Here is a 15,414-nt window from a genome sequence, read left to right as displayed (position 1 = left end):
CTGGCTCCTTTCACTGAGCGTAATGTTTTCCAGGTTCATCCACGATGTAGCATGCATCAGCACTTCATCCCTTTTAATTGCCAAGTACTACTCTCTATGTCTTGTATTACCCACTCATCAGTTGATAGACATGTAGGTTGTTTCCACTTTTTGGCTAGTGCGAAGAAAAAACTACTATAAACAGTGTGTATAAGGTTGTCTATGGACCTATGTTTTCATTCTTGGGTTGGTACTTAGCAGTGGAATTGCTAGGTCCTATGGTAACCCACCAGCCACTCCTCAGAAGGAAGATGGGACAATTTACTTCTGTAGTGATACTGCCTGGGAAACCCAAGGAGGGGTCGCTGTGAGTCAGGTCCGACTCGAGGGCACATAACAACAACAACAACATGGTAACTCTACATGAAACATTTTGAGGAACTGTTTTCCACAGTGGCTGTACCTTTCTGCATTCCCACCAGCAATGCATGAGGGTTGCAATTTCTCCACATCCTTGTCAGCACTTCTTATTGTCTCTTTTTTAATTGTAGCCATTCTAGTGGGTGTGAAGTGGTATCTCTTTGTGGTTTTGACTTGCATTTTCTTGACGACTTACAATGTTGAGCATCTTTTCATGTGCTTATTGGCATATGCACTCTGTCATGGGTAGAATCTACAGCACATCACCTGTTTGCCAACTGCTACAAGTTCTGATTTGCACCTCTCCTCCCATCATTATGACTGATTTTTTGCTAGACTTTGGGGATAGAAATATAAAATTAAGGTGTGCTTTGCCTCCAGGAAGCTCACAGCTGAAGGAGGGGGCCCCTGTGATGTGTGCCATGATGGTGAACGTGGGTCCCAGAATGGCCACACATGCATGTGCACACATGCACATGCACACACAGACACACACTTGTGTGTGCACATCCATGCCACATGATTCACTGGTTCATTCCTGTGCTTTGTCTCTGAGCCCAACTTACAGTCAGGCATTTTGCTGGCTCTGTGAGTGGTCCTGTGGCTGGAGACAGGCTCACCCATGATCATGGCTGCAATAAATAGTCAAGGAGGAGCCACTGCGAAGGCAAATCCTCAGACCCTAATACTGCAGAGAGGGTGGAGAGGAAGCAGAGTCCAGGCTTGCTGTCCAGGCTTGTGCTCCTGTCCAGTGTTGGTGTGACTCGTGGAGGGAGGGTGACTGGGCCAGAGGTGGTGCTGGCGTGGCTGAGGTGTGGCCATGGGAAGATCAGGTGTGGCCAGATTCTGGGAAGATTCAGAAGGGAATGTTGGCAGGATTTGGGGCCAGGGAAGCTCCCCAGGTTTTGGCTTAAGGAGCTGATAGCCGAGATGGGGGAGGAAAACTTCCCTCTGTGAGAAGCTGATGTGATGGGCCAGATGCCTAGCAATCCTGGGGTGAGCCCTCAGCAGACAGCCCATGAAGAGCAGGGGCTCCAGGCTCCCGATGACTCCAATGCCTCCAGAGACTCTGAGTTGCCCAAAGGCTCCAGGCCTGCAATGCATCATGGCTCCCTAATGACTTCTGGTCCTCCAAAGACGTCTGGTCCCCCAAAGACACCTGGTCTCCTCTGGGTCCCTGAAAGAGAGGTTACAGTGCAGCATCCTCCCTGGGCTCCTGAGCCGCTCCTGGCTGCTGCCCGAGAGACGTGGCAGCTCTGATGTCTAGTTCCTGTGTGCCTGGCTAAGCAGGGATTCTGATGAATTTGTGGAGACCTAAGAACCTAAAAAAAAAAAAAAAAGCCTTGTTCCATTGAGACCTCCAGTAGTGGAGTCCCACATGACACTGGCAGCAGCTCAAATGTGTGTGGATCCAGCTACGTGCACTTCTCGTCTACATTTCCTACTCTCCAGAGCCTTCCTTCTGATTTGCATGGAGAGGTTAAATTCCAGAGAATCTGGTAGTTGTGGGCCAGGTGCAACCAGGAGCCGGACCTGGGGATGCTGCTTAGTGCTTCTGAGTGTTACCTTCCTGGGTGCAGGCAGAGTGCCTGTGGCAGGGTGCAAGGAGGAGACTGGCTGGCTCTGCTGGGCTCTGGAAGTGGCCACAGCCTGCTGTCCATGAGCCCCAAGGAAGAGGGCAGGGATACAGGCAGCAGAGCTGTGGCTGAGGAGATGTGGTTGGGCCTCTAAACTCACCGTGTGTTCCTACCCAGGGATGTGGCACCACTGGGATGCCTTGATTGGTGAGCACAAGGAGGTGGCAAATTCTGGAGCAGGTACTCCGGTCCCAGCACTTTGCCTGGGTAGATAGGGCCCCACAAGGATTCACCCAGCTTCTGGAACCATGCAGGACAAGAGTAAGAGGGAACTGACCATCCCTGATCATCCCTGTTGGACAGAAACCTGCCCCACTCACCCTGGCCAGGTTATTTGAGAAGAAAGCATGTGGGCAGTCACCTGGGGTGGCCTGGCAGCCTTGGGGTGGGGTGAGGTGGGCATCATTTACTGCTGTCCAGGCTTGTGCTCCTGTCCAGTGTTGGTGTGACTCGTGTCAATGACTCGCTTACACGTGTCACCATGATCATCATCATGGAGACAAGGACTTGTGTGTACAGACAGGTTTGTGGTGCCAGCTCCACAGCATCATTATGCCCAGATTTGTGAGCAGGAGTGGAACCTGTGCCTCATGACCAGCCATGCCTGGCGGAGGAAATGCAAGGAGACCCACTCAGGCCTCCTTTTTTCACCCACTCTGCCTCCTACTCTGTGGGTGAGGCTCTCCCTACTCCTGAGCCACCCTGTGTTCCTAACCCAGATGTATCCTCCCTGTGGGTCAGCTCCCTGTGTGGCTTCTAAGTACCTTCATCCATGTTCTTATCCTTGCTCTGGGAGTCTGAATGCCCGTGGTGAGTGGGACCTGGCCCCGATACCCTGCTCAGCCTGACCATCTCAGGTTCTCAGGCTGACAGACAACTCAGCGTGGTGGGACACAGGAGGGGTGTGTATGTGTGGGTGTGTGCAGAAGGGACCAAACTCTGAAGGCCAAACCTTGAAGACTGCCTCATGTGTCTGCTGTCTGTCTCCTTGGCAACCAGACCTATCTCCTTTGTGATTGTGCTCCTGGGGACATCATCGGGCCTGTGACAGGATGGAGCCATGTCCAGGTAGTGGGAGGATGCTGTGGCTGGCCTGTGGGGCTACAGGACCTGGGAGTGGAGGAATTCTAGAGAAAAATTCGAGGGGAAGAGAGAATGGGCACAACAGTGCACTGACTGCCTTTAGTGGAACCCAACTTACTTCCAAGAAGGAGCCAAGAACAAAATTTAGGGATATGTGTTTCCTGTTTTTATTGTTGGTTACTTAATGACCTTCTTTTGAAGTGCTGCCGTGGAGAGAGCGGTTGTCGTGGCAACAGGAGTGACGTGCAGGGATAGGTGCACAAAGCATGTCTCTGTCACGTCCAGTGATGCGTGCGGGCTCCGCTTGGACACGGGTTCATGTGAGGAATTAAGCATAATTGGAGCCCTGGAGGCAGCATGCACATAGGGAGGGGAGCTGATTGCTCGGCGCAAGGCTCTGGGCCCCGAGGTGTGTCCCAGATCAGGCATGTTTCTCCCCAGAGAGCTCCTCTCTTGTCCCTGGAACAGCCACAGGGCACTGGCCTTGTCCATCATCCCAGGGGTTCTAGAAAGAAGGTCATGCATATGGGGTACAGAAGGAGCCTAGATTCTCTCATGTCTCCCCTCCAGCCAGCAGAGCCAGCTCTCCTTCCCTGATCCTGTTTTTTTTTTTTTTTAAACTCTCAGAAAATGAGTTCCGGGGTGAGCTGCTGAGCCAGAGGTGGACCCACAGCGACAAGACCAGCAGCTGCAGGACCTCAGAGAGCCTCCTGGGCAGACACCACAAGGTGAGGCGCTGGAGGGCAGGGGCCTGTGGCAAGAGCCCTCCTGCCTACCCCCCGCTGTCTATGCAGGCCTTTCCAGCTCCCAGGCTGGAAAGGAACACAGAGGTGACCTTTAGTCTAGTGGTCTTCAGAGTCCAGATTTGGTGGGGGTGAGTGGGCAATAGGCCAGCAACAATCACTTTAGAATTAGAGGATGAATAATGGTGCTGAAGAGGCTAAAATGAGACAGAGAGTTTTGGTTCCTGTCCAGGCCTCACTTGCAGGTGTGACCACACCTGTGCTCTGCCGTGCACCTCAGCTCCTCTGCTCTGTTCCTCTGCTCTTCTGGGGGCTGCCTGAGCCCCTCCAGGGCCGGACATCAGCTGGTATAGACCTCCCACGTGGAGGTGGGTAGAGGACAGCCTTCACAGACTTATCTGGACTCCCTCTTCCATGCATGCATAGCTTCTGATTCTAGAACTGCTCACTGCCTGCTTTGGTGGGCCACGTCCTGGGATCAGGGGCCTGATGGAAGGAGGCTGACCCCATGCTTGGAGGGCACTCTTGCCAGGCATCAGACTCTGCCCTTCCTTCCCTGACATGTGATGTGGTCCCCTCAAAGAGCACAGTCCCAGCCCCAGGGACTGGGTGGGCATCCAGGCTCTAGACAGGAAGGTGCTCACATGTTGGGGTGCAGACCTCTCTGAGGGCTTTGCCTCCTCAAGCACAGCGTCTTTCTGTTGCTCTGGTACCACTGTGCTCCCTTAACAGGGCCACTATATCTGCCTTCTTCAGCCTTTCCACTTACACTTTTCCCTAGTGGATGACCACAGGCAGAAGGAAACATCAAGGCTATGGAGCCTGTCTTTACGTAAGAATCTGATATTTTGTTCAACATCCTTTTTGCATTAATTTTGATTTTTAAAACTATTTTATTGAAATATTATTTGTGTTGATTATTGAGTTTTGGGTTCCCCCTTATTATTATGATTATTAATTTTTTTGCCAGAGGTGTATATCTCACTCACCTCAGCCTACCTCCTCCCACTGAGGATTCAAATGGAGCCCCTCTGGCCTGAGACCACTCGATCACAGAAGTCATCCGATTTGTGGCCAGGGGCTCTGCATGCAGTGTTGTTTATAACTGGGAGCTGTGGAAGGGACAGGCAGGAGATTGAGGCCAACCCCTTGTGCAGGCAGGACAAAGTCAGGGACAACCTGTGACTGCTCACCATGAAATTTCCATGAGAGGACAGGTGTCTACACTGGGCCCTGCACTGCAAACACAAGGGGCCCATGTCTGGGCCCTGCCATGGGAACATGCAGCCATCTCCTCCCAGGCAGGACCGAGCGCTTCGTAATTGCTCTGCTTGAGAGTATTCATCCTTGAGTTGGACCTGAGAATAGGGAACAACTTCCTGTTCTGAGCAGATGATCGAAGATGAAGAGGGGCCCAGGGGAGGACATGTGAGTGAAGTGAAGTTCCAGCAGGACCTGTTGGGCTGGGCAGGTCCCACCTTTCACTGAGAAGGCTGAGGAAGTACCGGGATGGGAGGGGCACAGGAAAATGTCACAGCACTCAGGGATGGGCCTCCACCACTCAGCCAAACTGAGGAGGAGGGAGTGATGTGGCAGCTGTGCACTGGGGAGAGGCTGTGCATGAACACTGTGTGGGAGGCGGTCACGACTGAGGCTTTGGTTTCAGCACCAGTGCGTGGACAGCACCACAGAATCACAGCTGTCAGAGACGCATGTTGGGGGAAGCCCTGGGCTTGTACCTTTGTTTCGGGCATTGATAGTGGCTCCTGAAACCCCTTCCCAACCTTGAAGAATGAAACATTCAGGCCCAAATCATGTAATAGTCGATGAATGACTTTGGAAACATGGTTTCCTGGAGAAGGCTAGTGATTGGATGGGGCTCAGCCAGGCCACCCCAGTGGTCTGAGCTGTGTGCTGTCAGGACATGGGGTAGACACTCCTGGTGGCAGTGCGTCCTTTCTGCTGCCTCACTCAAAGCCACTGCAAACCCCAGGTGAACAAAACCTGTTTATGCTGGGGTTTTGACAGATGGAACTAGCAAGACTGCCTCATTGGGTTCCTGTTAAATAGCTGTTGTTCTTAATCTGGGATTGGAGGGAGCCATAGTCCCTGCTTAGAAGTGGCAGGAGAACTCTCCTAAGACATGTGCTGAATATACCTCATGGGGGGCCCTTTAACAGTCCCCAGGGGAGCAAACAGTAACTACTGGTTTATTCTGCTGGAGTGGGCTGCACAATGGGTGGATTCCCAGATGCCACAGGATGTGCCCCAAAGGGGCAGAAACTGTCTCTGCAAGGGGCAGGGGGCTGGGATGGCTTTTGGAGAGAGCAGAGTGGTGGGTGTGTGGCTCAGCCTTACAGACTCAGAGAAGGGAAGGCAGGCTGCTGGCTGGGGTCCCGCCTCTTTGAGGCAGAGGGCTCCTTGCACACAGCGTCCCCTTGGGGGTGGGGGGTGGGGGTGCTGAGCAGATGACCAGCTTTGAGGCGCCACAGCATTCTCCTTGTGCACAGGCGGCGGTGGCAAAGCAAGCTGAAGTTGTTGCTCCTCACCCCCCGCAACGAGGGGAGCCTGGATGCAGTAATGGTGTGTGAGGTGCTGGGAGATCTGAGCAGGGTGGGACAGCCACGGCCTCCTGTCCCTGCGTGTCCCTCTGCCCCTCACTCCCTGTCTCCCTTGGTCCCTTCCTTCTGGACGGGAGCCATCAGAAGACCCCAGGGATTGCCACACATTCTCGCTTCCCCAGCTTTGCTGGCTGCCAGAGCACATTTCAAATAAAACAAAACCTTTAGCTGCCTCCTCCTCTGGCCCAGGCTGTGGGAAGGCGTCCTCTCTGCATCTGACCACCCTCCCCTTTCCTGGTCCAGGATTCCAGAGACTTTTCAGCTACCCTAGTCTGCCCATCTGTCTGTCCGTCAGTCACCTGTACTGAGCATTGACTGTTTTCCTGGTGCTGGGATTAGCAGTCAGCACACCTATGGCATCCTTCCATCAGGGCTTACTTCTGCAGAAGAGGGGCTTAGAAACTAGAAAACACAAATAATAGAGTCACTTCAGGTCAAGCTGAGGACCATGACAGAAATCAGCCAGGCACAGTAAAGGAGAGGGAGGTAGCTGGGAAGAGAGAGCCCTCCCCCACCCACCCACACAATGAGGTGACCCAGCCAAACCTAGATGCCCTCAGCCAGTGCTTCTCTGGAGCTCAGTGCTCTTGGGGCCCTTCTCCTCCAGGAAGCCATCTCCCACCCATCTTCTCCTCCCTGAGACCCTTGGTTTGGAGTCCACACAGCACAGGGTCTTGGGATGTGCCTTGATTTTTGTATCTCTTCGAGCAGACTTCTAGCTGCAAGTAACAGACTCCAAACAAAAGTGCTTTGAACAATAAATAGTTTGTCACCTTCTCTCCCAGGCTAGGCTACTTCAGTAGCTCAGTGATGCCCCAACACCTTCTCACTGTCTTTGGGACACTGTGGTCCATGAACTGCTGCCTCATGGTCACAAGGTGGCTGCTGCAGCTCCAGGCATCACATGCAGACTTGGCAACATCCCACAGAAGGAAACTGCCTTTCCTGTGGCCTCTTGATGATGAGCCAATAAATCTTCCCCAGACAGCTCTGCAGATACCCTTGTGTCATTGTCAGATCAGGGATTAGCCCTCAGTTGTGCACAGGAGGGTGGACATTTTGGAGATGAGGAGAGGATATGAGAAGTTACTGGCAGCCACCGGGAAGTGTGACTGGCCTGGAGTTGTGTCCACCCTTCTCAGGGGGCAGGACCTGGTCTCCAGAGTGTCAATGTGCTTGGGGTTCCGCTACCATCTCTCTTCTGTTGCTCACAACAGTGCTTCCATCCCTCAAGTGTGTGAGGACCCTACCCCCACTGCTCACGTGAGCACTGATGTCCATTTGTGGTGGCCACTGGACATTTCCAACGTCCCACAGGTGCCCTACATGTCTGACTTGCTCCCTGCTCTCTCAGACTCCCTCCTTGAGGCTGACCATGGAGCCAGAGGCCTCCCCTCCCCACACATCTGCTTGGTCTCCAGGTGGTTGCCTGCAACCTCCATCCCTACTGCTTGCACTTAGATGCAGACTTGGCCTCTCATTGGCACTGTCTTTCCAAGGACAAGTCTGTTGTGCCCCCTCAGCCTCCAGGGAATGTTCTGCTGTGTTTCTTTACCTGCAGGACATGCCCCTTTCTTACCTTGTCTACCAAGTCCTGAGCTGCCTCATGCCCCTCCAGCCATGTCCTTCCCATGTATCCCCAAACTCTGGGCTCCAGTTGCACCCAGCGATTCACAAACCCCTGATTAGTCACGTTCCTCCTCAGCCTTTGTGAGCGCCTGTCTCTCTGACAATCTTGCCCCACTTGTACCTGGGTATCTTCATGCCCTCCCTTCATTCCCCAGGGTTACCTCTCCTGCGAAGCCTTCCAGACTGCCCCGCACTGGGTCAGGTGCTTCTTCCAGGGCGCCTGTGCCGCCCAACAGAGCCCGTGAATGAACCAGAGACACGTTTCCATTTCCTAGTGTAGTTGAGTTTCCTAAAGTGAACATGCATGCAGTTTTGAGGGGACCAAGACCGTTGGGGCTCTTCCTTGACCTCTAAAAGGCTTTGGTGTCCTGCTGGCCCCTGAGAGGGCTGGCTTCCCTGACCAGGTGCTCCCTGGCAGCCTTGGGTTTGGTTGGCAAGTTACAAGCCGTGCTTGCATTGTACTTGTGGGCAGGAACAAGAGCTGCTCATCCCCTCTCAAGCAGCAATTGTTCACAGACAGATGAGCCAGCATCAGTTCAGGCCTTTTCTCCGGGCCCAGCTGGGGGCAGGTATTGTCTGAGTCAGCATTCGGAGGGAGGACAAGGGCCACTTCTGGGGGCACCTGTGCCTGGGCTGGGCTTTTACACCTGCCTGTCCCCTGAGCAGCCCTGGGCTGTCCTGCAGGAGGGCTGGAAGTGAGAGGAAGCTCTAAGGGCTCTTGGAGGAACTGAACTGAAAAGAGAGCAGGGCATCCTACAGGGCCTCCCGTGCTCAGGGCCAGCCGGTGGCCTCCGCCCCAAAGGCAGATTGGTGCAGAGCTTCCAGGCCTGGAGGGGGCCCATGCCAGCTCTGACCCCAGCAGTGCCGGGCACTGGAGAGCCACGTCCCTTAAAGACAAGCACGCGAGGCTTTGGCCTTCTCACAGCTGCTCCCTCCACTGGCCTTCTCAGCCCCAGGTTTGTTCTGGTTCCCTAGTGCTGCTCTAACAGAAATACCACAAGTGGGATGGCTTGAATAAACAGGAGTTTATTCTTTTACAGTTTGGAGGCTTTAAGTCCACTTTCAAAGTGCCAGGCTCTAGGAGCTGGAAGAAAGCCTTGGCTTTCAACCTTGGGCTTCAGCTCTGCCTCCTGCTCCTGGCCCGCTGAAGCTAGAGGCGTTTCTTCATGGCTGCTGGATGCTGAGGCTGAGAAGCCCAAGGTTGACAAGCAAAAAGGCACAGTCCCGATGTTACCAAACCACACAACAGGCTGTTAATTCAAGTCCATTGAAAGTCCCAAGGACGGCACAGCATGGCAGGTTGCTGAAAAATGACAAGGCTACATACAGGATTCAAGTGTACCGTAAGCTAGAGACCATCCCCAAAGATGCTTCTTATATACTGGAAGCAGAGCACATCCCTAAGGCAGCTACTCAGCTACTCCAATAGATTCTACCATGGAGTTGATAACCAGTCTCATCATGGTGAATAACTGCATCCGGCTGCCCAGCCACTCAACCAGGCCCAGCCAAGTTGACACACAGACTTAACTACCAAAGGATTTCAAGGCCAATGTCAGGGAGCCTGGTCCTGCCAGGGTCCTGTGCTCTGAGCCTGCAAGGGTTGGTCCTTGCAGCTGGCCCTTTGAGAACCATGTGCACTTAAAAAGAGCTGTGTGACTGATCTTGACTCCAGCAACAAAACAAAGCAACCTTTAAAACAGAACAAAAGAAACAGAACCTTTAAAACAGAACAAAAGAAAACACCGAAAGAGGCCACTTTTCTGTGATGCTAATAAAACACAATGAACGGTGGTGAGGAGCAGACACCTTCTGTGTGCGGACACAGCAGACAGGCTGCATTTGCCCCCATGCATCACTCCTCAGGGCTGGTCTCCCCACTGAGGGCAGTGCCAGTGAAAGTAACCAAAGTGAAGAGAGTGCTGACTAAGCAGGACGGCAGAGCAGAGGTGGGCCCAGGGGCGGAAAGCACAGGTCTCTCATGAGAGAGCTGGAGGTCTTGCAGTGAGCAGAAACAGGGACCAGAATTCTCCATCCATGGCAACAGAGTCAGCTGGGTTGTCTGTGCTCTGAGCAGAAACAGGGACCTGGCTGGTTTGTACTTGGAACAAGTCATGGTTTTTGTTTTTTCATAAATCAAGGAAACATTGGAAAGTGACTTATTGTCTTTGTGCCAAAGAGATGCCCTTTAGGGCACAGCCTGGTTGGTGTGTGGTTGGGGTGGATGGCTGCCAGGCCAGCTGCTTGAACAATTTATTTTAGTAGGATCAGCACAAGGCTGGTCCTTATAGGGTGGAGGTTAAAGAGGTCCCAAATGTCCAACTTTTCCAAACTGCTGTAGCACTCCATCATCTCTGACATCAACTTTTTTCCCTCCACTCAGTACTCTCCCTCCCGTCTTAAGGTTCTGTATTTTGCTGGAACATCTCAGAACTCATAAGCTGTTAGAAAAATGGCCCGCACAGTGGAGGAGGCTGCCAAGTCCCAAATACGTGGGTCAGATGTCAGTCTGGAGGATTCTCCTCACTCACATGTTTGTAGGCTGTTATGTCAAGTCCCAGGAACTGAGGATTAGGTGATGACAAGGCAGGTACAGGACTCAGCGCAGGAGAGTGGACCTTCTCAGAGCATTTGGTAGATGGGGTGCAGACCATACTGTCAAGGAAACAAAGGGTGGTGACTGTGGTCACCACATGTTCATGTAGTGGGACTTGAGTCCCACTCCTTAGTAAGGTGCTGACTCGAAATACATCTCATCCTGCATCATTAGTATAATGGACAAATCACTCAAAAATGGGACCAAAACCACAGGCATAGAGGCTGGGATTTATAACACATCCTGACATGGAGGACTGGGGCTGGTAGGGCCATGTTGGGTAATTCATTGCACTGTACCAGCAGACATGGTGCTGGGTGCACAGTATTGAAATCAGAAAGAAAGGTGGTATAAAGGTGGACTCTTTCTTCCCAGAGAGGAGCTCTGGTGGTACAGTGGTTAAAGCATATGGCTGCTGACCAAATGATTGGCAGTTCAAACCCACCAGCTACTCTGAGGAAGAAAGGCGAGGCAGTCTGCTTCCATAAAGATTACAGCCTTGGAAACCCTATGGGGCAGGTCTACTCTGTCCTTTACAAAACAAACAAACAAACAAACAAACAAACAAAAAAACCAAACTCATTGCCATTGGGTTGATTCATAGTGACTCAACTATGAGTTGACTCATAGTGACCCCTCCTTGGGTTTCCAAGGCAGTATCTCTGCGGAAGTAGATTGCATAATCTTCCTTCCGAGGAGTGGCTGGGGGTTTGAACCGCCAGTCTTCAGGTCAGCAGTCAAATAAATGCTCTAGGCGTTACACCACCAGAGTTCCTACTCTGTCCTTTAGGAGCACTAAAGGAGTTAGAATCGACTTGAGGGCAGTGGATTTGGTTTGGGCTTTGCTTCTGTAAAGACTGATATCCTTGGAAACCCTCTATGTCCGTTCCACTTTGTCCTCCAGGGGTGCTGAGTCGGAATCGACCCCATGGCTGGGGTTGGAATCAGTTTCCCTGCTTTGCCTTGATGTCCCAGGTCACCATGCCTCAGAAACCATTCCCACAGTAGAGTCTATTTCCTCCTCTAGTCCAGGGTTTCCCTTTCAAATTTGAAGCTGCATGAATGGAAGAAGCCTCTTGCTTATTGATCATTTGATGCAGACAAATCACAAATGGAAAAGGTGCTGCTGGGTGAGTGTGCAGCTGCCAGCTCCTTAGGGGCCGTGGCCACAGCAGCACCATCACGAATCTCTGCAACCTGTCCTGTTCTCCGCTTTCTGAATAATTCATCTGCAGGAAACCTAAATTGCCAAGACACGCTTTAACCCAACAGAATGCTTGCCAGTTTCCTCAGGAAGACCGACGAAAAGGGCTGTTGATTGCGTTTCAGCTGAGCCCAGGCTTGCAGTGAGGTGCATTAGCTCCATTGTGGGTGCAGGAGGCACGCATGCTTAGAGCAGTGCGGCAGTAAACATGATGAAAGCCCTTTGACACCTGCTCCTCTCCACCCTTCACATGTGAGCCATTGACCCATAGGGAGCCTCTGCTTTTTAAAACAGAGATTACAGTGATTATCTTCAGTGTCACTGAGGCTGTTACGAGCTCACCACTCACGGAGCAGCCACAGCCTGGGCTGACAAGTTGCATAAATTACCCAAGTTTTGATTTCTTTTCCTTAACAAATCTCATAATCGTTTTGTGTTAGCATTGCTATGCAGGGGTGACTTCCTTTGCCCGTTTTGTCTTGCTAATTCAGGGACCTCCTTTTTCTTTCCTCCTGGGTGGTGCCTGAGAGAATTGCCTCTTGCTGGCTTTAAGAATGGAAGTCCTGTTGGACTCGATCCTGCCATCCTCCCCCTCTCCTCCTTGCCTACATGCCTGCACAAGGCATGTGTGGCAGCCTTACAAATGCAGCCCTGGCTGTCTGGGGTGCTGTGGCCACAGGTAGGGACACTCTGGGCAGGTTCAACATGGCCCGTCCCTTCCTGACCCCACGGGGAAGGGGTTGAGGCCTCCCGGATGTGTCTGATGCCACCCTGACTCCCAATACCTGCCACACACCGATCCCCGGCCGCCTGGCCACCTGGCCGCCTGGCTGCCTGGCCGCCTGCCTCTTTGTGGAGAAGACTCTGCCCCTGAGCCTGGGGCACCAGATTTGCCATGGAGGAGTTTCTGCGTGACCCGCAGGACTTATGGCCGCTTTCTCCTTGAGGGGCCCCCTGGGACCTGTCCCCAGGCCCACCTCTTCTGTGGCTGTTACCTGCTTGGGACTCTCCCTTGACTCCCTGTGCTGGGTGAGGTTGTGGGCAGGAGCAGGGAGCTGGGTTGGGGTGGGGGTACAAGGACACATGAGGTCAAACAGCAGGGCCTGGGTTCCTGCCCACCTTTCACCCGAGACCCATCCTGCTCCAGAGCAACGCTACCTGGCACAGTGGCCTTATGCCACTGGACCCTGAGCCGTTGCAATGTGGCCGACCTGAATGGAGGTTTGCAAGATGCATACCTAGTCTCTAGAGTGCACGCAAAGCAAGGGTAGGACACGCCTACCAGTAGTTTGTTATGCTGGTCTCTGGTTGGAATGAGGCTATTTTGGATGTATGGGGTCAAGTGAAACTTAGTGCTAAGATTAATTTCACCGCTTTCCACATTTTAATGTGATCGTTTGGCCATGGACAATGTCAAGGGCGGCATGCCCCTTTGCTGCAGGATGATGCCTTGGCCCGTGCAGCTCTGTGTACACAGAGCACACCCAGTCAGAACACAGTGTCACTCTTGGGATGGCCTCACCAGGGCCTTACTTCAGCAGGGTGGGCGTCAGAACCACAAACTGCAAACAGTGGCTCCACCCCTGAGCTCTGAGATGGCCTGACTATTTCAGCAGGGTGGGGGTCCTGCAGGCAGACAGGCTCTGACCATACCAGGCTGGGAGTGGCCCCAGTGCCTTGTCCCCCCGGCAACTCTATCTCCATCACTGGGTGGACCCTGGGGTGGTGGGAGCAGGGGGCAAGGTGACACCAGCTGTGTCCTTACCCATAGGAGGAAACATCTCTCTGGCAGCACCCCGACCTGCTGCTCCTGGTCCCAAGCCTCCCCTCGTCTCTGGGGACAGAGTCCACCTTCATGGTCAGAGCTTGAGCCAGAAACCGCCTGGCCCCAAGGGTTCTTGCTAATCTGCAGCCGTTTTGCTTTTAGATGAGCCTAGAGAATGAGGACAAGCGGGCACGCACGCGATCCAAGGCTGGCCGAGGTGAGTGCCCAGGCCTGGCTGCCGCCTCACTGAGGCACATGTCACTGTCCCTGATGTCCTCAAGGACAAGCCCACAGCAAGACTCACATCCCTTGGAGGCCTGCCTGGCAGATGCCTGAAGCCCTTCAGCCTGGGGAGGGCTGGCCACAGGCTTTTGCCCAGGAACCTCCCTAGTCAGAGAGTTGGTGCTCTGCCAGGCCCAGCATGCCCTTCCTGGCCTTGCTCCCTTCCCTGACAAGGTCTTGGTACTGACAGAGATTGGAGGTCAGGGGCTGGAGCAGCAAGTGGGGGTCTTGCTTAGGTGTGAGTGCAGCTCCTGTGAGGGTGAGCCGAGCCTGCACCCAGGGTGCACGGTACTGAGGGTGCACTGGGCGAGGGGGCTCACGGTGTGGGAGGGGTCTCTAGTCCCTCTGAGAGTGACTCTACCATCTTCCCCTGGCCTGTGTGTCTTCCCCTCTGTCTGGTTCGTCTGGACATCTGCCCTGGCTGGAGAAGCCTACCTGAAGTCAGAGCAGGGGAGCTGCCCTCTGCAAGCCTGGCTCCTGGGAGAGGTTGTGAGCACAGGTAGTCAGCACGAGGGCTGGAGGAGGCAGCTTGCTCAGTTAGACCCTGGACAGTTTGGCTCTCATGAGGATTATCTCTGTATGCACTCGGCAGATCTGGTGGCTGAGGTTTCCAGGGCTCTAGGTTGTTAGGAAATGTGTCTCTTATGCTCTAACCCACCTGTGTTTCTCCCGTCTTCTCTCACCAGCACCGCCAGAGACCACAGGCACAGACCTCAGGTAAGGAAGGTTTTGTTAGCAATGCATGTGAGCTGGGTTGGCTGCAGGTCTGAGCCTACCCTGGGATGTCCAGGCGACTAGGACATCTTTCTTTCCCGATGAGCCCCATCTCCTCGGGAACTTGTATCCAGTACTCTATCCTGCCTCTGTCCTGTCCTGTCCCACTTCTGCCCTGTCCCACTTGATACCCTGCTCATGCTCAGGGCAGCCCTGCTACACTGGTCAGCACCAGAACTGACCCCAGACCAGTAGCAAGGGAGACCATCAGTGGGCTACCGAAATGCTTCTGTGCCAAGAGCCTGGGGGCCAAGGTCAGCCAGAGAGCTAGACTAGGGTGTCCCGTCAATACTGTGAATAATGCCTGCTGTGTAGGCAATGGGCACAAATTTGCATTCTCTGATGAGTCCAGATCCTAGACAGAGCTGTGTGCCAAACTGAGTGGGTGGGACTGGGATAGGCACAGTTGGACTAGGGGCCAAGTGAGTGGGACTGGTGGATTGGTGACCAGGAGAGAGGGCTTCCTGGAGGTCGTGGGACTCTGCCTTGTTGCCAGTTCATTCCGTGGCTTGCCACACACTTGGGAGAGCAAGGGATTGTGGGGAGCTGAGAGAGGCTGATGGCAAGGCCAACTTCGGAGGCCTAGCATAGGCCCTTGGTGCCGGACCCCTCCCAGGCTCTCACGGTGTCCCCCTCGGCCAATCCTGCTCAGAGCCCCACAGTCAGCAAAGAGAACTATCC

General features: G+C 53.6%; 1 protein-coding gene across 1 annotated transcript in view; it reads left to right on the top strand.

The window, feature by feature from the left end:
* The first annotated feature begins 2,155 nt into the window (after nt 1–2,155).
* Nucleotides 2,156–15,414, top strand: part of MYT1 (myelin transcription factor 1) — a 64,085-nt gene continuing 50,826 nt past the window's right edge. The window contains exons 1-4 of the mRNA XM_007954688.1: nt 2,156–2,216; nt 3,747–3,847; nt 13,840–13,894; nt 14,646–14,676. Of these exons, the coding sequence (XP_007952879.1) occupies nt 2,156–2,216; nt 3,747–3,847; nt 13,840–13,894; nt 14,646–14,676 (248 nt within the window). The remainder of the gene's footprint in view (nt 2,217–3,746; nt 3,848–13,839; nt 13,895–14,645; nt 14,677–15,414) is intronic.

This window comes from Orycteropus afer, unplaced genomic scaffold, assembly GCF_000298275.1.
Source record: "Orycteropus afer afer isolate SDZICR_OR568_19922 unplaced genomic scaffold, OryAfe1.0 scaffold00469, whole genome shotgun sequence".
Taxonomy (NCBI): domain Eukaryota; kingdom Metazoa; phylum Chordata; class Mammalia; order Tubulidentata; family Orycteropodidae; genus Orycteropus; species Orycteropus afer.
Note: the sequence above shows the minus strand (reverse complement) of the source record. Positions and strands in the feature narration are given on the sequence as shown.